General features: G+C 38.0%; 1 protein-coding gene across 8 annotated transcripts in view; it reads left to right on the top strand.

Annotated features, from left to right (window-relative positions):
* The window catches only part of KCNIP4 (potassium voltage-gated channel interacting protein 4), a 1,193,209-nt gene that overhangs the window by 1,015,158 nt on the left and 152,084 nt on the right, over positions 1 to 25,967 (top strand). For 2 of the 8 annotated variants that reach the window (XM_003258519.4, XM_030801363.1), the window contains exon 2: positions 17,529 to 17,630. The exons of the other annotated variants lie outside the window; for them this stretch is intronic. In XM_003258519.4, the coding sequence (XP_003258567.1) occupies positions 17,529 to 17,630 (102 nt within the window). The remainder of the gene's footprint in view (positions 1 to 17,528; positions 17,631 to 25,967) is intronic. 8 annotated transcript variants of the gene reach the window in all.

The following is a 25,967-nucleotide window of genomic DNA, read 5'->3' on the forward strand; positions in this document are numbered from 1 at the left end:
TGAAGTTACGAAATTCTTGACAAATGTAACAAAAACTTGCGTATTGCATTATTTTCAAGTTGCAAATGGTGTAAGACTTGATTATTTAAAGGGTCCTATTTCAAATTTGCATACAAAATGTGACTTCACTTTGCATAACTCAAAAGAATCCTCTTAGGCAATATTTTGGTGTGGTCAAGATAGTGATAAGAAGATATCAGAAAACATCTATCAACTTGTCATTGCATTATTTTACTTCATCAGGACATAACCCCTCAGCTGCTACGATAAATTTTAACATTAGATTTTCCTGGCTCAGTTTCTAATAAATAAAATGTTGAGCAGCAGGCAAAGCTGCCTGTTTTCAAGGACAATATTTCACATTGTGTGCCAGCCTAAAGAATTAGTTACTAAAAATCAAATTAGCAGGAAGAGCTACTCATATCCATCTTAGGGACATTGATTTGTTGTCCCTGATTTTTCTGTTGTGCTGATAGAGGATTTAGGATTAAAGCATTAGGGATCTTTCTACACACACTGTTTTAATAAATATAATTTATTCTGAACCCACATTGATATAATTTGTAGATAACGTTGGCACACCAACATGTACTGTTAACAATATCCTAAGTATTTATCATCAAATTTGATAAGTTAGAAATCTGCATTTATGTTATTGTTTAACTGCCAAGAATGTACAAAAATCTTTTTTGCAATAAGTTTGAATCTTTGGCTACATGCTGAGGGGTATAGGAGAAGTTACCTAAAATCTCTGAGGTATTTGGGTCAAGTTTGAAACAGAAACCATAAGCAGCTTGCAAAGTTGTTGTAAAAATGAGTGATAACATATGTAAAATGCCTAGTACCTTGCTTAGCCTGTAGCAGGTGCAAAATAATTGGTAGTCGCACTGAGAAAGTTTTGTAGATAGATAGATAAGATAGAGATAGATAGATAAGATATAGACATAGACATAGATGTAGATAGGTCAGTGAACATTAACCACATCCTTACAGTTTACCCTTATTTATTCAGTGTTTTTAATTGAGACTCTACTATGTCCCACATACTTAGGTGCTAGATATAAAGCAGTAAAAGCACAAAAACCTCTGCCCTCAAGGAATTTACTATCTGGTAGAAAGAGGCAGGCAATAAACATCTAACTAACTAAAGTGCAAGTGTCTGGATATCATTATTAATAATATCCCCTTCATTCATTGTTAGTGGTGTTCCAGGTTGGACAGCAAGTCATGTGGTTAGCTCTGTTAGTTTGCTAGGGCTATGTTGTCTAGCCAAGGTTCTCCAAAGAAACAGAACTAATAGACTATGTATACAAAGAGAGAAACAGAAAGAGGTTGATTTATTATGGGAATTGGCTCACATGATTACGAAGACCAAAAAGTCCCATGAGAGGCCACCTGCAAGCTGGAGAACCAGGAAAGTCAGTGGCATAATCAAGTTGGGGTCTGAAAGGGGCACTGGTGTAAGTTCTGGAGTCCAAAGGCCTGAGAACCAGGATGCCCAAGGGCAGGAGAAGATGGAAGCCCCAGCTGAGGAAGAGAGGGAACTTACCCTCCTATGCCTTCCTAATCCTGCCTTCAAAGGACTGGATGATGTCCACCCACACAGGTGAGAGTGGGTCTTCTTTGCTCAGTCTACTGATTTGAATGCTACTATCTTCTGGAAACACAGACACACCAAGAAAGAATACTTCACCAGCTATCTGGGTATCCCTTAGCTCAGTCAAGTTGACATACAAAGTTCACCATCATAGGCTGCCATAACAAAATGTCACAGACTGAACGGCTTAAGCAACAGAAATTACTGGCCTCACAGTTCTGGAGGCTGGACATCCAAGATCAGAGCTCCTGACAGAACTGCCAGCAGGCGTCTTTCCTTCTGAGGCCTCTCTCCTTGACTTTCAGATGGCTGCCCTCTCACAGCGTCCTCACCTGGCCTCTCCCCTGGGCTTGGACATCCCAGTATCTCTTTCTCTTTTAAGGACACCAATCATATTGGATTAGGGTCTCACTCTAATGGCCTCATTTTAACTTAATTACCTCTTTAAAAACATTATCTCCAAATATAATCTGAAGTACTGGGAGTTGGAACTTCACTATGAATGTGGGTGGCAGGGGGAGCGGGGGAGGGCGGGTACAATTTAGGCCATAACATTAGCCAACCTATGGGTAAAATAAAAGGAGAATAGGAAGTAGTTTTGTGAAGACACAGCTTTAAGTAGCACTGTGAGAGAAGGCCTCGCTGAGTTGGTGGCATGGGAATAAAGACTGAAGGAGGTGAGGGAGAGATCTTGAAGATTTTTGAGAGGAGACATTTCAGGCACAGTGACCAGCAAGTAGCAAGGAAAGAAATTAGGGGAGGAAAATAGGAGAGGAGACAGATGAGATTTAGGGGTGGTGGGTTGGAGGGGGTGGGTTGTCCACAGGTTGCTAATTACAGGGAATTTGGCTGTTAGTCTCAGTGATATGGAAAGTCATCAGTTATTCAATAAACATATGATTAATTAATTGAAACAAAAACGGGACAATATTTATTTTTAGTTTAGTTCTTTGTGAATGCTCAGCCTCAACTGATATTTACCTAATACTAACAGTACAGAATCTAGAACATGTCAATTTCACACAAGTAGAAATCCACTCCATGGTAGTGTGTGGTGGACTAATTTGCCTGGGATGAGTGAGCTTGGCAGTAATTTTAAAAAAAGAAAAAGCAACTACCAGTACTAATGAGAAGGCACCGTAAGTAGACCCCCTTGTCTTACATTTTGGGGATTCTGTGTGTGCAGACATTGTTCTATATACAGTAGGGGACGAACATACGGACGTGGCTTAATTTTATTTTCTCTAGTGTTTTTGAAAATCTGTTAACTGATGTGTGTATTACTTTTCTAGAGCTGCCATAACAAATTTCCACAAACTGGATGGCCTAAAACAAGATAGATATATTCTCTCCCAGTTCAGGAGGCCAGAAGTCTTCATTAAGGCCTCCGCAGGGTAGGCTGTTTCTGGAGGCTCTGAAAGAGAACCTGTTCTTGTTCCTCTCCTGGCTCCTGGTCATTGCGGGAAATCCTTGGCATTTCTCGGCTCTTAGCTGGCTTCCCTTCAGTCTTTGCCTCTGTCCTCACATGGCCTGCTTCCCTCTCTGTGTGTCTGTCTTCTCCTTCCAGAAAGATACTAGTTATTGGCTATAGGGCCCACCCTAAACCAATATAACTTTATATTAACTAATTGCATTTGCAAACGTTCTGTTTTCCAAATAAGGCCACATTCTGAAGTTCCAGATGAACATGAATTTTTGAAAGACAGAATTCAAACCAGTTACAATGTCCATGTGTAAACAACCAGGGGAGAGTAAAAAAGTTAAATTCCTACAGGGGCCAGGCAGCTAATGTAAATGAGTTAAGTGAACCAAGATGAATAGCACTTGACTTGTCTCTTAGTGTTGGGGTGTGATAGGCAACAGAGGAAACTGGCAAACCGAGCATGCATGTCCTGTGTGAAAGGGGCAGCTCCTCACCAGACCCATCCAATTGCTGCCATATGGGAATGCAGACAAACGTTCCCAGATCATCCAGTTCCTCCTCAGAAGCCAGAAATCCAACGTTTTAAGTGGAATATGTGTATTTTTAGTTGTCGGTCCAGTTAATTTAAAAAAAAATTGTGTGAGCTAAAAATCTCCAACTCTAGCCCACCAGGAATCAGCTTGCAATATCCAAAATCTACAGTTCTTAAGAAAACCTATCTGGCATCATATTTTCCCAAAGCAGAACATTGGTTCTCATTTTTGGCCTCCCATGAGAGTTACCTGATGCAGTTGGTCTGGAGTGATCAGGCATGGCTAATTTTTTAAAGCCACCTTGGTGATTCTAATGCGCAATCATGGCCAAGTAATGGATATTCACAAGATTATAAAGACTTTGCTTCATTGACTATTCTATTTGATTTTCTTCCCAGGTGCCTGGCACAGGGTCTACCTTACAATATATCCAATAAATACTTATTGGTTAAATTAATGAACAAAGAGTTTTATTGAATATAAATACATTGTTAAAAGATGAAAATTAAATACTGTGACCCAAAAGAACTCAAGAAAGTACTGTCTCACATTGAAAATTATAATGGATTATATGTTATTTCTTCTGGCATTTGAAGCGTTTTGCAGAAACAATTACTTCATTCATCTCCCAACTTCCTTGAGATTAGTGTCATCTGTTATTAGCCCCATTTTTCAGATGAAAAAATTGGATCTTGTAATGCAGCTTTCTCCTAAACCACATTATTATTTTTTAATACCACCAGGAGTTTGATGGATGTCCTACTGCAAATAGAATTAGAGGTAGCATTTCTAGCAAAGGAATGAAAGACACCACTTTCTCAGGACTATATTCAAGACGTTAAGAAGCTTAACCAAAGAGGCAGAGAAGGAAATTAAAACCATACCACAAAGAGAAACTAATTTTCTGCAGCTAGAAACTACACAATTAGACACATCCAGTAAGTGTTCCATTTTGTGGAGCCATTGTTAGTGCAGTACAGAAGTCAGAATGTCAGACCTAGGAGTTAGACAGATGGACAAGTGTTCACATTCCTGATACTGCCACTTACAAACTGCGTGCATCTCTACCTTCAATTTCCTCTGCTATAATTTGGCTTTCATAATGTTATCTGCCACAAGTGGGGCTCTTGTGAAGGTTAAACGATATGATGCTTGTAAAGTACTTAGCACATAGAAGGTTCTCTTTGTTCTTATTGTTGTTAGAGCATTGCATCTCAGGCATTATTTGTCTGTATCTTTTCTTAGAACAAGACCATGTTCAAGATGAAATTTAGAGGACTTTCTTGTTCTATTGTTTAATTCATTTCTTGTTCTATTGTTAATCCTTCCCCATTAGATTATAAATGTCACAAGAACAAGGATAATGTTTGTTTTTGCCAGTGCCAAATAGGTGCTCAATTAATGTTGTTGAATAAAACATTAAATGATGACATCACTCCTCTGCTAAAAAATCCTCCTCCGTTTTCTCCTTATTTCACTCTGAGTAGAAACCAAAGCTCTTAGAGTGGACTAGGAGATTCTACAGGATTTTATACCAAGAGAAAATAAATAGAATGAACAAAAGGAAACAAGTGAGTGTTTTTCCTGAAAATCCTTTCAAACGTGTTATTAAAAGGCAGTGGTCAGGTGATGGGCCAGTCATAAAATGAACAGAGTAGCCTAGACAATACCTAAGAATATATACTAGTTACTGTGGGTGACATTGGAGGAGATTCATTATATAATGAACACTCCAACAAGAAAATATACCTCGTAGTCCCAAATCCTATTAAGAATCAATTTGTAAATTTTATTTGTGGTCTCTCGCCGTCAGAAGAATCAACCTTACTCAACTGTCGCTTGCTTTCTGATATTAAAGGCATGATTGGCTTATCCCAAAGAAAACTTTGAAGTTACAATGCTTGATTGTTAAAAATGCTTCCACCCAGTGGCTCACACCTGTAATCCCAGCTCTTTGGGAGGCCGAGGTGTGCGGATCACTTAAGGTCAGTAGTTTGAGACCAGCCTGGCCAACACAGTGAAACCTCATCTCTACTAAAAATACAAAAATTAGCCGGGTGTGGTGGCAGGCACATGTAATCCTAGCTACTCAGGAGGCTGAAGCAGGTGAATTGCTTGAACCTGGGAGGTGGAGGTTGCAGTGAGCCCAGATCACATCACTGTACTCCAGCATGGAGCTTGATCATAGCTCACTGATCAAAACCTCAACTAAAAAATATAAAAATAAATATGGGTTATTTGTGTTAGCTTGAGGAAAAGAAATAGTGCATTAGGTTTAGGTTATATCCAAAAAGATACTGCTGTCATTTTGATAAATTCCTTTTTGCTTTGGCTGCTTACCTTGTATACAGGTGAGATCAAAGAGGCAAGGTGGCTGGGTGAGGTGGTTCACATATGTAATCCCAGCACTTTGGGAAGCTGAGTGGGGAGGACTGTTTGAGCCTAGGAGTTCAAGACCAGCCTGAGCAACATTGCAAGACCCCGCTTCTACAAAAAAAAAAAAAAATACTGGGGCATGGTGGTGTGTACCTGTAGTCCCAGTTACTTGGGAGGCTGAGGCGGGAGGATCACTTGAGCCCAGGAGTTTGAGGATGCAGTGAGCCGTGATCAAGCTGCTGCACTCCAGCCTGAGCAAAAGAGTGAGATTCTATCTCAAAACAAACAAAAAAAAACAGAGGCTCAGCTTTTCCAAAGTCTTACAAACAAAAAGTGGCAGCGCTTGGATTCAAACAAGTTCTCCCTGAACCCTAAAGTTCCAAATCTTCCCATCATAAATGTTAGCTTTAATGTGCTCACAAAAACATTTTTAGTTTCCTATTTCACTTTCTCTATTAATTTAGCTATTTTTAAAACACCATTTTTTAAATGAAGTTGCATTATTTACATTGTTTACAGTGCAATGAAGTATTCACTTGGTCAGTGACTGTACCTTAATCTGTGGAACAGACCATACCTGTTGCTGATATTGCATGAGCATACAATTTACCATTTAAACAGGAACATTTTTGAACATGAAAAGGGGGTGCAGACTATGGGGTGTTAGGACAACTCTCATAAACTGGCAGTGTCCTGGACAAACTAAGAGGTCTCGTCACCCTATTTATAAGGAACTCCAGATAATTTCCAAACCGCCACACAAAGGATAGCCCTGTAGAAGTAGTTTTGGCAATTTGTTCCGAGGAGCAAGGGAAAATTGAGGTTCAATGATCAATCTTAAAAGATCTCAAGGAAAATTGATGCCTTTTCCATATTGTTTTCTGCTAGTATTCTCTGGCTAGTTCTGCCAGTAGAGCAGAGAGGTGATATAAACAAACACACTTAGAAGTGGCTTTAGAAAGCATTACAGCTTTTGACCATCCGGTTGTTTGCTAACATTTGCCTCAGATAACATGCAGTAATTATTCTGCACTCAACTGACCAAAACTCTCTCTGAATGTTTTGTGAAGGACACAGTCAACACCAAGGTAAAGAGGATTAAATAGGACCCTTCCTTGATTGAGAGAGAGACTGAGTCAGGGGTAGAGACAGAAACAGCAGAAAAAGAGAAAGGGGAGACACAAACAGAGATGTAGAAGAACAGTGAGACAGAGAGAGACATTGAGCCAGAGAAACCCAGGGACAGAGAAGAAGAGGGAGACAAAGAGACAAAGATAAAAGCAAAGGCACAAAAACTAAGAAAGAGTGAGACAGAGACAGAAAAACAGATAGAGAGATGGAAAGGCTGACAGAGAGAGTAGCATTAATTTTATGAGAAACAAGCGTATTTAGGGAGCCACTGTAAGTAGAGTCAAATTTACTCCATTTGCATTTGGAATCTGTAGATCATTTTCAGCAAATTCAAGCACCTTCTAGTTGCCTTCTTTTAAACTGATAGACAAACTAATTATTTTATAATCAAGCATAACAAAACAGGTCAATTAGGAAGGTCCTTTTCTGCCTCCCAAGTTCAGAAAGTTAAAAAATGAAATGCAGGTGTTTTCCTCATATTCAGTCACCAACACTGTTGCTACTTTTCTTAAAAGTGAATGATTTGGGGCTGACTGCAAGATCCAATAACAACTGCACGGTTGGGCAGCAATTTTCTGCAAGAATTATTACCAGCATATGAACCCCAAGTTATGTGGGGCCTTGTATTTTCAGGAATGAATTTGAAAATACTAAATGAATTCTGAGTGTATGTGTTTGTGTCTAGTCATGCTAGAATTTATGAACTGTAAGTCCACTTTAAAAATAGGCATCATAGTATTAGGTTGGGGCAAAAGTAATTGCGGTTTTTGCCATTAATTTCAATGGTAAAAATCACAATTACTTTTGCCCAAACCTAATAAATAAGTTCACATTTGTAACTAGTAAAAAAATGTACTCCCTATTCCCAGCATCCATGACACTACTAATGAATCAGCTTGTCACTGACTCAAAGAACACAGGTGGGATCACAGTACCCCTGAAACTCCTGGTGATTTTGGTTTCGTTTTGTTTTGTTTTCTGAAACGGAGTCTTGCTCTGTCTCCAGGCTACAGTGCCTTGGCATGATCTCGGCTCACTGCAAGCTCCGCCTCCCGGGTTCAAGTGATTCTCCTGCCTCAGCCTCCTGAGTAGCTGGGACTACAGGCGCCCACCACCACGCCTGGCTAATTTTTGTATTTTTTTTATTATTATACTTTAAGTTTTAGGGTATATGTGTACAATGTGCAGGTTTGTTACATATGTATCCATGTGCCATGTTGGTGTGCTGCACCCATTAACTCGTCATTTAGCATTAGGTATATCTCCTAATCCTATCCCTCCCCCCTCCCCCCACCCCACAACAGTCCCCGGAGTGTGATGTTCCCCTTCCTGTGTCCATGTGTTCTCATTGTTCAGTTCCCACCTATGAGTGAGAACATGTGGTGTTTGGTTTTTTTGTCCTTGCAATAGTTTACTGAGAATGATGGTTTCCAGTTTCATCCATGTCCCTACAAAGGACATGAACTCATCATTTTTTATGGCTGCATAGTAGTCCATGGTGTATATGTGCCACATTTTCTTAATCCAGTCTATCGTTGTTGGACATTTTAGTTGGTTCCAAGTCTTTGCTATTGTGAATAGTGCCGCAATAAACATACGTGTGCATGTGTCTTTATAGCAGCATGATTTATAGTCCTTTGGGTATATACCCAGTAATGGGATGGCTGGGTCAAATGGTATTTCTAGTTCTAGATCCCTGAGGAATCGCCACGCTGACTTCCACAATAGTTGAACTAGTTTACAGTCCGGAGTTTCACCATGTTAGCCAGGATGGTCTCAATCTACTGACCTCGTGATCAGCCCGCCTTGGCCTCCCAAAGTGCTAGGATTACAGGCATGAGCCACCTTGCTCAGCCCAATTTTTGTCATAGTTATTGATTCATGGGAAGACATCAGATCTGTGGAAACATAATTTGCCATTTTCTTCCACCAGACTTCCACAGGCTTAAAATCTAGGAAGAAAAACATTGTCCGTGTTTCAAAAGCACAAAATAGAAGCTGATTAGGATTGTGAATTAATGGAGTACAAGCCATTACTCCCAAGCCAACCCATGGGAAATAGAAGTTTTTGCTATCTGCTGTACTGCAAAAAGGAGGAAGTTAAGAATAGTTCTCATTATGGTGAAATTACCACTTTTATTGCCACTGTCAGTACTTGTTGAATTCATAATTCATGGCCCATTGCTCAGCACTGACACATGACATTGACATGTGATGGTATTTCCTGTGTAACAGAAAAAGCAGCCAGTGAAGAATGACCACTTGCATATACCACTACTGAGGTCTGCATGACCAAAAAATGGAGCAATCAAGAGGATGATGGGCTGATGTGTTTTCAGGACTGTCAGGCATTGTAAGATAGAACCTTTCCAATTGGTAAAAATGAATACATTTTCATTTAGTTCGAGCACAGTTAAAATGGCCTACATATTTACACACTTACTTTTTATTCTCTTTTTGTATTGCTTCATTTTATCGTCTTTGAAGTACTAGTATACTAGTAGTTTGGTTTGACTTCTAGATGCAGAGATATGGGAGTCGACTTAATTTTGAATGATCTCATTGAGCTCAGTGGTTTATGTAGCCAACTAATTTATTAATCTGCCCATTGTAGGTAGCAATAAACATTAACTTAATAAGTGATATGAATCACTCAACAAATACATATTAGTACCTAATATATGTAATACACTGTGTTATTGTTAATAATCGAAACAGGATAAGGCACCTTTTCATCTTAGGTAGGTACTTTTGCCCAAATATATCTCTAATGAAACCTTCCCTGGCCACCATATTTAAAATTATGTCTTTCCCCATCCTATTTCTTACCCGTATCCACCAACAGAAGTCTCTAGGCCCCATGCCTCCTTTCTATCTGATATGATTTATAATTTGCTATTTATTTTTGTTAATTATTTTTTCTTTCCTAAATATCGTATAAGGTCCTCTAAAACAGAAGTTTTTTGGCTGGCTCATTTGGTGCATTATTGCCAGCATCTGAGACAGTTCCTAGCACATAGTTAGCGTTCAACAAATGCTTTTAAATGAGTTAATTCATAAACAAACAGAATCCTCCCCTCAGGGAATTCGGGATCTGCAATGTCATAGGTATAATAATAGATGCAGATGGTTAGATTCTAGACAGCAGGGATTTTTTTTCTATGTAACCACTGTATATTTACAGTTCTACAAAGAACATCATTTATAATGCTTGTAATATGTACATTATAAAGAATGCCTTTTGGACAAATATTTGTGAGATGAAAAGTAATTTTTTATCTCTTTTTGTATTGCTTTGTTTTATGGTCTTTAAAGTGTTATGTTAGTATACTAGTAGTTTGGTTTGACTTCTAGATGCAGAGATATGACTTAATTTTGTTTTTGTTTTTGTTTTTTTTTTTTTTTGAACTTCCAGTTTTTATTTTTTAAACATCATTTAACAAGAAAAACATTCAACCAAATTAAAAAGAATTAGGTTGGATTAATTTACAATAAAATAATCAACTTAAAATATCAGCCCTTCCATTTAGGGCCAAGCAGGCCAATAGATCCTATTTAAACATCAGAATTGCACAATTATTTTTACCTATATTTGATGGCACAAAAAAATAAAAGTTTTACAACTTCCACTGACACCCTCCCCACCCTCCAGAGTAGAGTTCTTACAGTTGCATCTTAGGTCAGTCCTCAGGCTTTTAAAAATCATCTTACATTTTGAAATATAATACAACTACTCTGATAACAAGAATACTTGTGAAACAATTCTTATAGAAAACAAATACCTGAGATAATTGTGTGGAACATTAGACTACTCAAAGAAACAGCAAAGATGAAAAATAATGTACAAGAATTATAGTCCCTTGTTTATAGAAACCATCCAAATAAAATATTTTCCCTAATTTTCCTTGCTTCTTATAATTTACTAGCAGAGATGAATTACGGGAAGCAGAATGCACCAGTTTTTGGTTCTTGGTTGTAGCTGCCAGCTTAGGAGTTCGTGACTATCCGTATAAAGCAAATATGATTATGCTCACAAGTTCTGGAATGGAAAAAAACCCAGATATCTCTAAAATGTTTCTCTACCCTTGCTTTCAAGTCATGACAAAAAAAATTCACAGCAATTTAAAGGATGGTGAAAGACTAAACATGGGCCCACTAAAATGGAGATTAATTTTACCTGTTACACTCCTATAGTAAAAATTGTAATAAGTATGATATTGTATTAAGTAACATTCTATAGTAAGCTGTGGGAGCAAATACAACATTTAACAGGTTCATTTTACAAACCAGGCATGGTAGCCTTTAGACAGAACATTTTATTTTCACACTCTTGAACATGTAACCTTTAAAAAAACCAAAAGGAATATGCAATTTATGACAGCTGGCCAGGCACTTAATTTGGAGAAAGAGAAGGATTTTGAGGTAAACTGGGATTATTTTGACTTAATTTTGAATCCTCTCATTAGGCTCAGTGGTTTATGTAGCCAATTAATTTAAGATATGAATCTGTCCCTTGTAGGTGGCAATACATATTAACTTAATAAATTAATAAAAACAAAAAGTGTTTCGTCTCCATGAGGGTAAATGTCCTACATACTAAGGCAGTTTGGAGATTGATTCACCTTCACCATCAATTTTATTTTAGTGTGATTGGCTGGGGAATTCAGTCCCACCTCCTCATTCTGTCAGTATCCTCCTTAATAGAGTGCCTTCACACACAGCTATCTATTTAAGGGATTGCTTCACACACTATGAGGAAGCATAGATGTAAATTCTAAATGCATCTGCTAATTACAAGTAGCAAATCTGCACATACTGAGACAATCGTATCAGATACATAGTCTGGTTTCATGCTTTCAGTAGATAGTGATTGAACATTTCATATATTAAGCACCTGTGCAACATACTGGGAATTCAGTAATGAATAAAAAAATACAATTTCTGATTTAATTATATGGTGGGGTATACATTTACTATCTTATGTATTTTCTACTCATCCTATCTACTTTTTGCCCCACTATTCCTCTGCCCTGGGTTTCTTTTAAATTGATTAAATATTTTATATATTCCATTTTAATTCCTTTATTGGAGTTTTGACTATACCTTCTTATATCATTTTTTACTGCTTCCCTTGTATCTAGAGATTTCAGTGTGTCTCCTTCATTTATTATAGACTATGTTGAGTTCATATGTTACCACTTCATGTAAAATGTTAGCATCGTACATTAAAATTCCACTGACCCTCCCCCAACCTTCATGTTATTATTGTCGGAAATTTTACATCTACAAATATAATAAACTCCACAATACTTTTTTGCTGTTTTAAACAAAGTAGGAAAGGAAAACAGGATAATATATTTATTCACATATTTTCAATTTCCTGTGCTCTCGATTTCTACCTGTAGAGTCAAGTTTCCGTATTATGCCATTTAACCTCAGCCTGAGGACATTCCTTTAGCATTTCTTGGAATGCAGGGCTTTTAGCTATGAATTATCACAGGTTTATTTTATCTAAAAATATCTTTATTTCAACTTCATTCTCAAAAACATACGTAAAATTCTGCATTGATAGTCTCTGTATTCCCCTGAGAACTTTAAGGATTCTGTTCCACTGTTTTCTGGTGTTTCTGCTATTTTTGATGAAAAATTATTCTTACGTTATTTGACCCTTGTATGAACGGGTCCTTTTCTTCTCTTTTCATTTTAAAGCCTTTTTTCATTTTTGATTTTCAGCATTTTGCCTACAGCTATGTGTGATTCTTCTTTTATTTATCTTCCTTTGGTTCAACAGGTTTCACTTGTGTTTTAAAACATATGTGGAATATTTTGGTCATTATTGCTTCAAAATTTTATCTCACCTCTCATTATGTTCTTTAATTGTACCTATGTTGGACTTTTTGATATGATGCACAGATGAGTAAAGCTCTCTTTATTTTTAAATCTTTTTCTATTATTCAAATTTCTTCCTTTCCATCTCTATTCAAGCTCATAATCCTTTCTTCAGTAGTTCTCAGTCTGCTGTTAAGTCCATCTAATGAAGTTTTCCTTTTAGAATTTTCTTTTTATTTCTAGAATTTTCATTTAGTTCCCTTTTGTAGTTTAATTTCTCTTCTGAACTTTTTTATTTCTTTACTTATTGTGACTATCTTTTTCTTTGACGTCATTTCTTACAAATTCCAACATCTGTGCTATGTAATGTCTGTTTTTATTGACTTCTCTTTTTTCTTGATTATGGGTCACATTTGTTCTGCTTTATCACATGTCTAGTAACTTTTTTATAGTACAAAAGATGTTGTTAGGATACATTGTAAGGAGTTTGGATAATGTTGCTTTCTTTTAAAATATATTGAATATTATTTAGAAGCATTCCACAGTTCAGCTCTTTTTGGTCTTTCTAGCTTTAGGTCTATTCTTTGCTAGGATCTGTCAACTTTAGCTATTACCTCAGTGATACACTATGGCCCTTACTCTAGGAAATTATCTTTACTCTCAAAATGGTTTTTCTGAGTTCTCAGGGCAATGCCAGAGGTGCTCAGTGAAGGCTTTTTTGGAAGGGCAGCAGGGCTAGAACTCTAACAGCTTGCAGCATTCCAGCTCTACATGGCTTGTGTTATTTCGTTCCATTCTCAGCCCTGGCTGCTAAGCATTATAAAGCCTTACCCTGAGCATACCTATCCCAACCCTTAGTCAATAACCCACATTTAATTTCACACAAATTTCCCACCCACCAGCTACCCGCAGAATACACACACATACATCAATTCTCTCTTTGCCCTGGCCTACAAATTCCAGCCACTTCAGGAGCCTGGAACTCTAATCTCTGCCACTTCAGCTCAGTGACTATGAGCTCCACCTCCCTGAACTGTGGAAGGAACATGTCACCAGGCAGGGGCGAGCCAGGGCATTTGTGAAGCACACCTCTAGGGTTTTTCTTCTCTCAAGCATCACAGTCCTATGTTGTTTATTGTTCAATTCTTGGAAAGAGTTGCCTCATGTAGCTTGTCCAGTTATATGGTTCCTTACAGTGGTATAGCATATCCAAAAACATTTACTCTGTAAAGGCTAGAAGTAGACATCTTCCATCTTCCATTTCAGTAGGGAAGACATGTGTCAGATATGTAATTGTATCACAAATTGTTTTAATTATACTTGCTATGGAGAAGCACAGAAAACTATGGGCATCTGTAATAACTGTTCACAATCTAGTTGGTTTGCCCTATAAGATTTTCCTCAAAAAGTTATTGAACTGAAACCTCAAGGATGAACAGGCATTAACCAGACAAAGAGAAAGTAAAGCAAAAGTTTAGATTCCGATAATAGCAAGTGAAAAGGCCCTGAGACAGTAGGGAATATAGTATACTCAAATAAGTGAAACAGAATGATTAATATTTGTTTGGACTGCATTATGTGGCTGTCACTGTGATACATGCTTTATATATTATGTCATCTGATCCTAACTTTTTGAAGTAGATACTGTAAACCTGCCCAATGGGTTAATTTTGCCTGCTGCCCAGGTAGAGCTGACTTATCAAGACAGAGAAATTGCAATAAAGAGCTTAATTCATACAGAGCTGGCTGAGCGAGAGACCCAGAGTTTTATTCTTCCTCAAATAAGACTCCTTGAAAATTCAGAGTCTAGGGTTTTTCAAGGATAGTTGATGGGCCATGGAAAGGGTGCTGCTGATTGGTTGGGGATGCGATCCTAGGGGTATGGAAAATGGTCCTCATGCTAAGTTGGCTTCTGGGTAGGGTCACAGGACTGGTTGGTAGGTCTGGGCTAAGCCATTCATTGTCGGAAATGCAAAAACCTGAAAAGACATCTCAAAAAGCCAATCTTAGGTTCTACAATAGTGATGTTATCTGCAGGAGTAATTGGGGAAGTTATGAATCTCCTGACCTCGAGAATAACAGCTGGTAATAGCTTATGGCTACACCTTAGCAGAATTCGGGCTCCTCTCATCCTCCTAACCTGGTGATCTTTCATTAGCTTTACAAAGGCAGTTTAGTTTTGGGGAAGGGCTATTATCATTTAAACTATAAGCTAAATTTCTCCCAAAGTTAGCTTGGGAAGCAGGGGAGGGAGGAGGTCTTTCTTCTCTTAGGCAAGTAGGAGATACAAGAGGGAAAGTTCACCAGAGGAAGGTGTGTTTGAACTGAGTTTTAAAGGTCTCATGGGGCTGGGCTCAGTAGCTCACGCCTGTAATCCTGGCATTTTGGCAGGCCAAGGTGGGTGGATCACTTGAGGTCAGGAGTTTGAAACCAGCCTGATCAAGATGGCAAAGCCCTGTCTCTACTAAAAATACAAAAATTAGCCAGGCATGGTGGTGGGGCATACACCTGTAATCCCAGCTACTCATGAGGCTGAGGCAAGAGAATTGCTTGAACCTGGAGGTTGCAGTGAACTGAGATCATGCCACTGCACTCCAGCCTGGGCAACAGAGTGAGACTGTCTCAAAAAAAAAAAAAAAAAAAAAAGGCTACACTGGGATACAGAAGTTGAGAATTGGTGAACAGCTGACAAGACTGAGGGAATAGCACATACCCTGGCACGGAGGTTTGAAATGGCATAAAGGGGAGGAGCAGAATGCCTGTGTAGGGAGCTAAAGTAAGATCCTCATGTCCTGGAGGAGTTTACGAAGGAGAGGGTAGTTAGATGGCTGCATGCTTCCAGAAATGGAAAACAGAAGCAAAATATAGGGTGTGTTTCATGTAAACCAGATTTATTTTACAAGTTTAAAAGAAGGGGAACATTACACATGGGGGCCTGTCAGGGGGTGGGGGTCAAGGGGAGGGAAATATTAAGGACATTTATAACATTTTGTCACCCCACTCTACACACACATGAGGAGCTTAAAACCTAGATGGTGGGCTGATAGGTGCAGCAAACCACCATGGCACATGTATACCTATGTAACAAACCTGCACGTTCTGCACATGTATCCCAGAACTTAAAGTAAAACTTTAAAAAAGCTTACTTAGATATTAATCTAGGAAATGAATCAGGTCTTCTTTAGATATCCAAAGTGAATTTATTTACTCATTTGCCAGACATTTATTGACCTTCTGTTACGTGCCAGACCCTCAACCGGCAGTTGAACGAGACATTTCATACCACATAAGTGTCAAGCAAGAGGAGGGCCTGCTTTGTGAGTTCTAGCAAGAAGGGTGGTGTGGCCAATAGTGGATGGCCCAGAAAACAGGGAGAGTGGCTGCAAATGCTGTCAGAGACTCAGGCAGGGCCAGATCATACTTGGTGTCCTTGACAGAAAAACAACATGAAGCTTTTAGAGGGCTTTTAATCAGAGGAATGATCTTATTAATTTGTGTATTTACTAGTTCATTTTGTCACCCCACCCTACCCACACACAAGAGTTTTAGCCAGTGGATACTGTTGGTGGGAGCAACAGCCCCAGCGGAAACTAAATCAGTAGGCTTGTGGTCAGGACTTTTTTTTATAATTCCAAGATAAGAATTAGAAAAGGAACAAGTGATACATTTTCCAGATTCATGTTATAAAGATGGTAGAACCTCGATTTAAATTGGTTTCTGCATTGATGCTTTATATTTGACACCTTCCATGCTGATCTGGGGGAGGCTAGTTACCTATTGATATGACATCCAAGCGTCTGAGACCTCAGGGTGGGTAAGTTGATGCTGACTTGGATAGTTGGTTCCTGACATCAAAAGTTGTTTCAACAGTTTTCAAGCTCACCCATCCAGCCACTTTTGATTTTTCTTGAGTCCTCTCCAGGTATCTGCTGTCACACATACTGCTCCGTCTATTCCTGGGTTAATGTTTGACAAGCTTGTCTTGCTTCTTCCAGAATTACTCTGGTTGAAAAAGTTCCATTCATTAGCGTCCACATGTAAAAAATGGGAAAGAATGTCACATCTCTGGGCATGTCAGTATATGCTAATGAAGCTGCATATTAAGGACATTTATTTTCTCATTTTCAGGAAGGCAAAGGTACTAACAGGTGATTGTGGTGTGAATGATTTATGTGAAGCGTCTATCTCTGCTATAATCAAAGATGGAGAGCAATAACAGAAAATTGTCATGTGGGCCCTTAGTGCTGGTTTGAATATTGAAATTTCAATCCAGTTAACTCTTCTAGTGATACTTGTTTTATCCCTGATCTAAGGGCCAAAAAAAAAAAAAAAAACCACCAGATTTTTTTGGTGGCTTTTTTTAATCTTTTGCCATTCAATAGATAGATTTTGCAATTCTGCTTTCACTTGTTCGTCATTATCTTCAAAACAATATTTAGAAATAAAAACAAAACTAAATGAGAAGGAAACAAACTTTCTTTTTTTTTTTCCTTTCGGGGGTCCCAACCCACTGCCTGTGATTGCCTGAGTGGATGGCTGCATCCCTGATCCCTCCTGCCTGGCTTCTCTGATAAACCCCGCAGCACGTCCCTTTTCTCTCTGCAGACAGCATTAACAGAACTGATCCTGTATCTTCTAGGTTTCCTGTACGCTCAGAACAGCACCAAGCGCAGCATTAAAGAGCGGCTCATGAAGCTCTTGCCCTGCTCAGCTGCCAAAACGTCGTCTCCTGCTATTCAAAGCAAGTTTGTTTTTTTGGTTTTTTTTTTTTTCCTCCGAAACTCGTTTTGTTTCTTTAGGGCTGCATGCATTGCCGTTCTCTGCTTCTACAAAGAATCAATATACGATATTCTACAAAAGCAACCTATTGATGTACTCGTGTTTACCTAAATACCCAGGAGAACATTTGGGCAATAGGAGTCATTTTCCATTTTGCAGACTGACAGCACAGTCTTAGTGACAGGAGCCTGTCCTGCAAAACACTGGGACATTTTTGTTTGATGTAAGGAATGGGGACTGGACTCAAGTAACTGTAGGAATTCCTATTGCTTGCCTTGTTAGCAGAGCAGCTGGCCACTTTAACATATGACCTTGTACATTGTTTGACTCTCATCCACTGGGTCTATAATTTAGACACTGCCGAAATTCAGAAATATCACTAGATTAGAAAAAAGATTACAAAGTGTCATTTAAACAAATGTGACTTGACTTCTTTGTTCATTCTCTCCCTGTATCAGTCAAGATTCTCTAGAAAAACATAACCAATACATACGCATGTGCATACACATAAGCATATACATATCATATACATACATACACATGCATATACACACATGTACATGTGCATATATGCAAACATATGTAAAGAGACTTATTTGAAGGAATTAGCTCACACCATTATGGGGACTGGCATGTCTGAAATTCATAGAATATGCTGGCAGCTGGAAGTTCAGGAAGGATTTGATGTTACAGTCTTGAGGCAGGATTTCTTCTTCTGGAAGCCTCAACTGATTAGATGAGGCCCACCCACATTATTCAGGGTAATCTATGCTTAACTTAATGTCAACTGATTATAGATATTAAACACATTGACAAAATACCTTCACAGCAACACTTAGATTAGGGTTTGATTAAATCACTGTGTACTATAGCCTACCGAACTTGACAAGTAAGGTTAACCATCACATTCTCCATCTTCTTTTTCTCTCCAACTTTGTGGCATTCTTAAAGAGTAGAAAATAGAGGAGTATCTAAGGGAAATCCCCAATTTATTTTATAAAGATGCTATATAACTTAGAATATACATTGACAAATATTCTCTGTGTACAAACATTCTTTTATACACAGTTTTTTTCAAGCATCAAACAACTCTTAGAGAAGGTGGTGTTCTTTGCTAGTGAGAAAATGCAACATTAAAAATCTAGGTGGAATTCCCTAAGTATTGGGGCTATAACCCACATCTCCACCTACTCTCTTTTTATAATGCTACACCATTTTGTAGGAACTCATGGATTCAATTAGTGATTTAAAAATATGAATGCACTAAAATGTCATGGGTCTCCACAACACAAATGAGAAAATATGGAAAGAACCACAAACAACATAATACATTCAGTGAAAAGTCCCAGAATAGAATAGCAATTTGTTTCAGTGGCATTGACCAAAGGTGATATATCATCATAATAAGACTTAATTGATTTGCTTATTCATTCAACAAATATTTATTGTATGTCACTGTCTCTTCTTGTGCTGGGAGATGGAGCAGTGAATAAAACAGATTAAAAACCAAACCAAACCAAAACAAAACAAAAAAAGCTCTTCTATTAGAGCTTACATTATATTCTGTGGGGAGAGGAGGCAGAACTAAATAACTTTCATTAGTAATAATCCAATGCACATATAAAAATTAAAATTATAGTTTAGATACATTGCTCTGACTTATTTTCTTTTATTGCACACACATGCACACCATCTCACCATCATCAGCAACCTGGAAGACCATAATCTAGAAAAATGCCAGAGCCCTAATCCTACATGATATTGAAGCTGCAGGCGCTTTTATTGCCACTATTTGTCAGAGATTGTTGGTTATTAGAGTCATTCCTTTTCTCCTTTCAGGTTGGAATCAAAATTGCCAATTTATCAGATATTTGCTGAAAATATAGTCATCTGTACAATGTAGATAGGTAAAATGTAACTTTCAAATGGATTTCTGTATTCACATAGAAAAGTAGAAAATTGTCATGTCTCGTTAGCACTCTTCTGCACCAGCGTCTGATAAAGCCATGCCCCCAAATAAATGTTCACGGAGGATGCAATGCGATTTTCAACTAACTGTGAGGGAAAAGGATGTTTTGAGAGGAAAAAAAATAGAAAACACTAAAAAAAAGATCAGAATGACTTTAAATACTAATGGGATTGTATAGTACTGGCTGATACTGAACGTACGCTAGACTTAGCTCATGATTTGTGGACCCCATAAGACTCCCGCCTTCTCCTCTTCCTTTTACGCCTTCTCCTCCAGGGTTGGAAAGGTGAATGGTTTATTTATCATGTTTGCAAAAGTCTCTCATGTTCAGGACAGTCAATTTGGAAAGTGCAAAGAAAGATAAGAGCCTATACGCACGTGCACGCCACACACACATAATCTGCTACTGTGAAGTAACTACAAATAACTAGTAATATTTTTTTCCCATCAGTGTATATGTACTAATGATATCATATCTATCCCAAATTTTTATTATTTCATTTACATGGTATACTTTCATAAATATCAACCCTGCTATTAAAACTTTTTGTAAAATCATTTTAATGGTAAGCATAATACTACATTGCATAGCGCTAGTATGTTGTATTTGACCCCATTCTCTGGCTTTGGATATTTAGATTTTTCCCCTTTTTACCTCCCACTCTCAATATAAATAGCACTATGATAAATGGCTCTGTGTATATAGCTATCTATGCTTTTAAAATTACTTTCCCCTAAATTTTGAATTATTGGATAAAAGAACTGATTTATCTGAATGCAAGCTTCCCAATGTATATTGGAAAATTTTTCCACAAATTGGCCTTTCAAATGTTTTTCAGCAAAGCATACATATTTCTTCTTCTTGAGTTCTCTTATTATTTAGGCATAATATTCTTAATACTTGGAAATTATATACCTTTTATAGTCATTTGTTAAATACAGATTTAAACTATTAGTTCTGGTGTTTGTGCCTCAAACGAAAGCATTAAAAGAAGCAGCATATGACAAAGATTTTCTGCATGAAGAACCATAGACATTCTTAAATGTTTGAAAATTAAATGTATTTCTCATTTTTAAAATGCCAAAGGCAAAACTTACAAGTCCCAAACTACTGTGTTAAATAAACCACATATCTTGACTTTGATGTTTGAGAAGACTATCAGACAAATATCAAAAAGTGCCATTGTCTTGGAAATGTACCAGGGAGCAACACACATGGCTTCAAGACAGGAGGTGACAGATCTATGCCATAGCCAATGGCCTTCTCCCATCGAGCCACCTGACTGGTAGTTCAGCAAGAGTAATAGATACCATCTAATGAGAATTAATTTAGGCCTTCGAATGTCTTCCACCTCACACTAATATCGCCTCAACCAGAGTAAGAAATGAGACAAGGATAGAGTCAGCAATACCTTGGCTGTGAGCAAAGAATTGTCTTGTTCACATTTTTGGCCCATACCACTGTCCCCTAGGCAGTCAATTGCCCGCAGCTCTTTGAACATCCATCCCAGGATGCGGATGAATGCACAGTCGGATGTAGTCTCCTAATCACTATCACTCTGTAGCACTCACTCTGTGCTTCTTATATCATTCATTGGCATCAAGAGCTGTCCAGTTGCTGAAGTTGGAATCTTCTCTCTGTTTAATGATCCCCCACCCACCATCTTAATGGCTACTAAACTCTAATCAGTGTTCTTTCTGAATATCTTTTAATTTCACTTCTCCTTTTTCTCTCTTGTGCTACAGCTGTGAGCCAGCTCAGACTTTCATGATCTCTTCCAAGAACTATTGAAAGAGGCAAAGGGGTGCATTGTGGGTTTTAGCATCATCCTGGCATGTGTTTGAATTCCTGTTGTGCCTCATACTAAACAAAATGCCTGTTTATTACTGTAAACATTTACATAAATTCTCTGCCTCTTAATTTCTTTATTTGGTCATTCATTCCACAATATTTTTAGAGACCACATAGGGCAGTCATAATACTAAACACTCACTTTCTAGTGAAGAGTGGAACACAGTTTACTACCTTCCTGGCACTTACGTAGGAAGAGAGAGAATAAACAAGAACACAAAGGTGATCTGGGAAGTGATAAGTGTTATAGCAGAAGTAAACCTGTGGTAATATGATGGAAAGGGAATATATGCAGGGGACATATCTTGATTGGCTCAGAGAAAGCCTCAATGGCAAGATGTCTTTTAAGTCCTTAAAATAAAAAGAAGCCAATAATGTGAAGGTCTGGAGAGAGTGTTCTAGAAGGAGGAAAGGGGCATGGTCTATTGGAGATAGACAAAGATGATTACGATTATCAGAAAATGGATTGTCATGGGAATAATCCATGCAAAGTATTTAGTACAGGAAATATCTTGAGCATGAATCAATGACAAGTATGAACTCAGTTGATGTTCCCAACCACCTTCTGAGGTAGGTGCATAGAATGACTAAAAAACTGAGGCACAGAGAAACAAAACAAATGACCCAGTTGGCAGAGCTGGAATTCTGACTCCACAGCCTGCAGTCTTCATCACTTTAGCAGGCTGAGCTGCACTGATGACCTCTGATATTGATTGAGGGTCTATAGTAGTAGCTGTTTTTCCTAATGTAAATCTTTAAATTAGAAAAAAAAAAAAGAGAGAGAGAGAAAACATTAGATCTGGCCTTTTGCCTGTAAGAGGATAGGTTTTACGCAACTCACAATTGAGATAGCTGTGGCCTGAAAAGGTTATAATGATTTGAGCAGAATCCCACAACTGAGAAGTTGAATAAACAAAACCTTATACCCAAAAGAACCTTACTCCAGTGATACAGATACACTTACTGTCTGACTGCAAGATTTGAGACTATCATACCCATAGAAGAAGTTTTTCCAGTAAGTTTACTGGAAAAATTCAAGGAGAGGAAAAGAAAATTTCATAGGGTTGGCACCCAGGAGATCCAATTGGACTAGATGGTTTTTAAAGAAACAGTCATCACATTTTAAGTGATTTACAGCATATTATAACAATAGTAGTAATAATAATAGCCTACTATAAGGAATATAGGCTATTTTACATATGAGGAAACTGAAGACTAGACAAGGGAGATTATTTGCTCAAAATCACAGGGCTTCTGAAAAAAACCTGAAATGAGAAACTCATCTCCATGAGAAACTCAGTACTTTCCAAAACTGAAATTCTATGATTCAGTATCAGTCAGGGTCCAGGAAGGAAACAAAAGGCATATTTAAATAGGGCAACAGGGGATAGTTGAATGGACAATTTGCAAAGGTATGTGCAGGGTTTATTGAGCCAATAAGGCTATGAAACATTCAGTGTTAGCAAGAATGAAAGTTATCATTTCTAGGTTGATGGTTACCAGAAGGTGGAAAAAGCCATAGCTATAGCTGTAACAATAAAAAAGGGCTCTGGTCCTTGGATAAGAAATGCAGCTATTGTCAACTCACCAAAGAGCAAACCCAGATGATAAGTACCACAACCTCTCCCTTTTCCTCTTCTCCAGTGGCCAAACCCAATGGGAAACCAGAAGGGCAAGGAGTCCAGAAAATATTGTCCACAAAGGTCAGCCTTCCAGAACCATAGTAGCATTTAGAAAGAAGGAGGCTAAATGATGGAAGATGTTTTCCAGAGTCTGTAGATCTTAGGAGCCAGGCATTGTGATCTACAGGATCAGCGACAATTCCTAGAGTCAGTCACACTAAGAGTCAGTCAGACTTAGAGTCACACTCCTCTTATAAGATTTCTTCATGGGCCAGGCGTGGTGGCTCACACCTGTAATCCCAGCACTTTGGGAGGCCGAGGTGGGCGGATCACGAGGTTAAGAGATGGAGACCATCCTGGCCAACATGGTGAAACCCTGTCTCTACTAAAAATACAAAAAAATTAGCTGGGTGTAGTGGCATGTCTGTAGTCCCAGCTACTTGGAAGGCTGAGGCAGGAGAATCACTTGAACCCAGGAGGTGGAGGTTGCAGTGAGCTAAGATCGTGCCACTGCACTCCAGCCTGGCAACAGAGTGAGACTCCATCTCAGAAAAAAAAAAAAAGATTTCTTCCCAATTCTGTGGCATCTTGGAGGCTGACAACTGGCTCATGAATGTACATTGATATTGAGTAGCTATTTATAGGATTAAGGAATTTAGCTACTTTATGGATGACTTAATGTCAAGAAATTCCTAGCTACTATATTTTATGTAAGCACAAACACTTTTTTAAAGAAAGAATAAATGTTGTCAAGTCTCTGGCTATATCTCCTTATTGAATAACACTGAGTAATTCACTTTATCTCTCTATGCCCCGGTTCTTTTACCAAAGAATAAAGTAGTCATTTTCCTTACTCTTTCAATGGACATTATTTGACAAAAAGGTACTTACTAGATAATGGTCAGGAAATAATACAAAAGATAAAATATTCGACACTTGATTATCTGTGTACTTTTATGTGTTCACATTTTTATCTAAATTTGACTCATAACAACATCTACCCAGTACTATCTCAGTGCCCTCATTCAATCAAAATAATTGATTCACTAAATTAGAGCTTCATTCCAGGGGTTTTTGTTTTTGATTTGAGCAGAAATGGGAGCATGAATATGACAAGGTTATGGTGAGACTAGACCACTCATCAATAAGCCACCATCAGTACATTGCCTTGCATAACTGCAAAACATAATTTCCTAACTGTGTTTCAGGTTTTTGGCATCAAATATACCACAACATTTCAGTGTGCTTTGTTTTTCCTGGTAGCATATTGATCATAGAAATTTTTAGATGCTTCTGTTGGCAGAGAAACCATCAGCATTTGGCTGCTGGAGGTGTTTGCAAAAAGCAACTTGAACGGCCAGCATGTTGTCAATTAAAAATACAACAGTAACCTCCAGGATTTTTTTTTAATGTTTAACCTCTGACAGTTAATTAATCTCATGCTAACTCCTTGGTGAATTTAGCTAAAGGCTCTGACCTAGGCATGTAGTCAGGAAAATCTGTGGAAGAACAGAGGCATAACCCATGAATGTAATTTAATATTTACGTATTTCTTAATAGAAAGCAAGTTTCATTCAATTTCATTTTAAGCCCTAAAAGTGTTATGTTCAAACCCTCAGATGTTATTTTTATTTATTTAACAAACATTTAGCACTTACTATGTGCCTGGTACAGTTTTAAGTGGCTTGCACAGCATAACTCATTATATCTTAAAAATAACTCTGTAAGATGGACACGATTATACCCATTTTACAGAATAGGAAACTGAGGTATGAGGGATTATTTAATTTGGCTGAATCACATCATCAGCAAGAGGCGTGGGAGTAGGGGAAGAGATTGAACACAGCAGTGGAACTGCAAAGTCTCTGTACTTTACCAATTCTCTAGTTACGTTCAACATTCTGGTCAGTTTTACAAAAAATATGACTAGATCTTTTTCCACTTACCTGTTCAACATGGGACCCTCATACACAGGACATATTGTGCAGGCAGATGCTGGTAGCCCCTTGAATGAGTTTTTTGTTTTTTTTTTCCTTCTCTGTGGGCCTCTCACCATCCATGAATAAGAAGTAGAGACTGTGCCCAAGTCTCTTTCCAGATCTAGCACTGCAGCAGCCATTGAGATGGCATTAATTATTTCTGGCTGTGACAAATGGTGGAGGTTTCAAAGCTAACACAGATTTCCTCCTTTCGTGATACTTCACTATCCATGAAAGGCAGAACATGGGAAACATTAGAAACTCCATTTAACCTGGCTGTAATACCAATTGGCCCTATCGTTCAGGTATTGGCTACATGTTTTACCTATTAGAATGTTTGTTTCTTACACACGTATGGGCTTTTACAAGTCTTAAAATTCTTTCTTTTGAATATTTCACTTTCATAAACCCCCTTTGATAATGGCAGATCACAAGGGTTATAATCTCTATCTTCCAAACTAAAAAAAAAAAAAAAAATTGAAGTGGCTTGCCCAAAGTCACATAAATACTTAGTGAAAAATGGAAAATCGCGGGGTTTTTTTCCTGGTCCATTATATATCTACCAGAAGTCGTCATTAAATCATTCACAGGTTTTAGTATAGGAAAGCTAGAGGTAGAAGTGTCAGGACAGCTGTTTTCTGTTGACAAATTTAGTGACTTTCGCTTCAATATGGCAGATATTTATGGAGCACTATTTGAAAAGCAATAGTTCCAGGCACAGGGGAACACTCAGATCACTACATCTGAAGACTAACATTGTACTGAAATAAACAGACACATATGTAGATCTAAGACACAATGAATACAAGTAAAGTGCTGTGAATGCTGCGAGAGGCAAAACTAGAGAGATAATGGAGTTAAAAAATTGAACATGATA

Source organism: Nomascus leucogenys, chromosome 20 (genome assembly GCF_006542625.1).
Source record: "Nomascus leucogenys isolate Asia chromosome 20, Asia_NLE_v1, whole genome shotgun sequence".
In the NCBI taxonomy this organism is placed as follows: Eukaryota; Metazoa; Chordata; class Mammalia; order Primates; family Hylobatidae; genus Nomascus; species Nomascus leucogenys.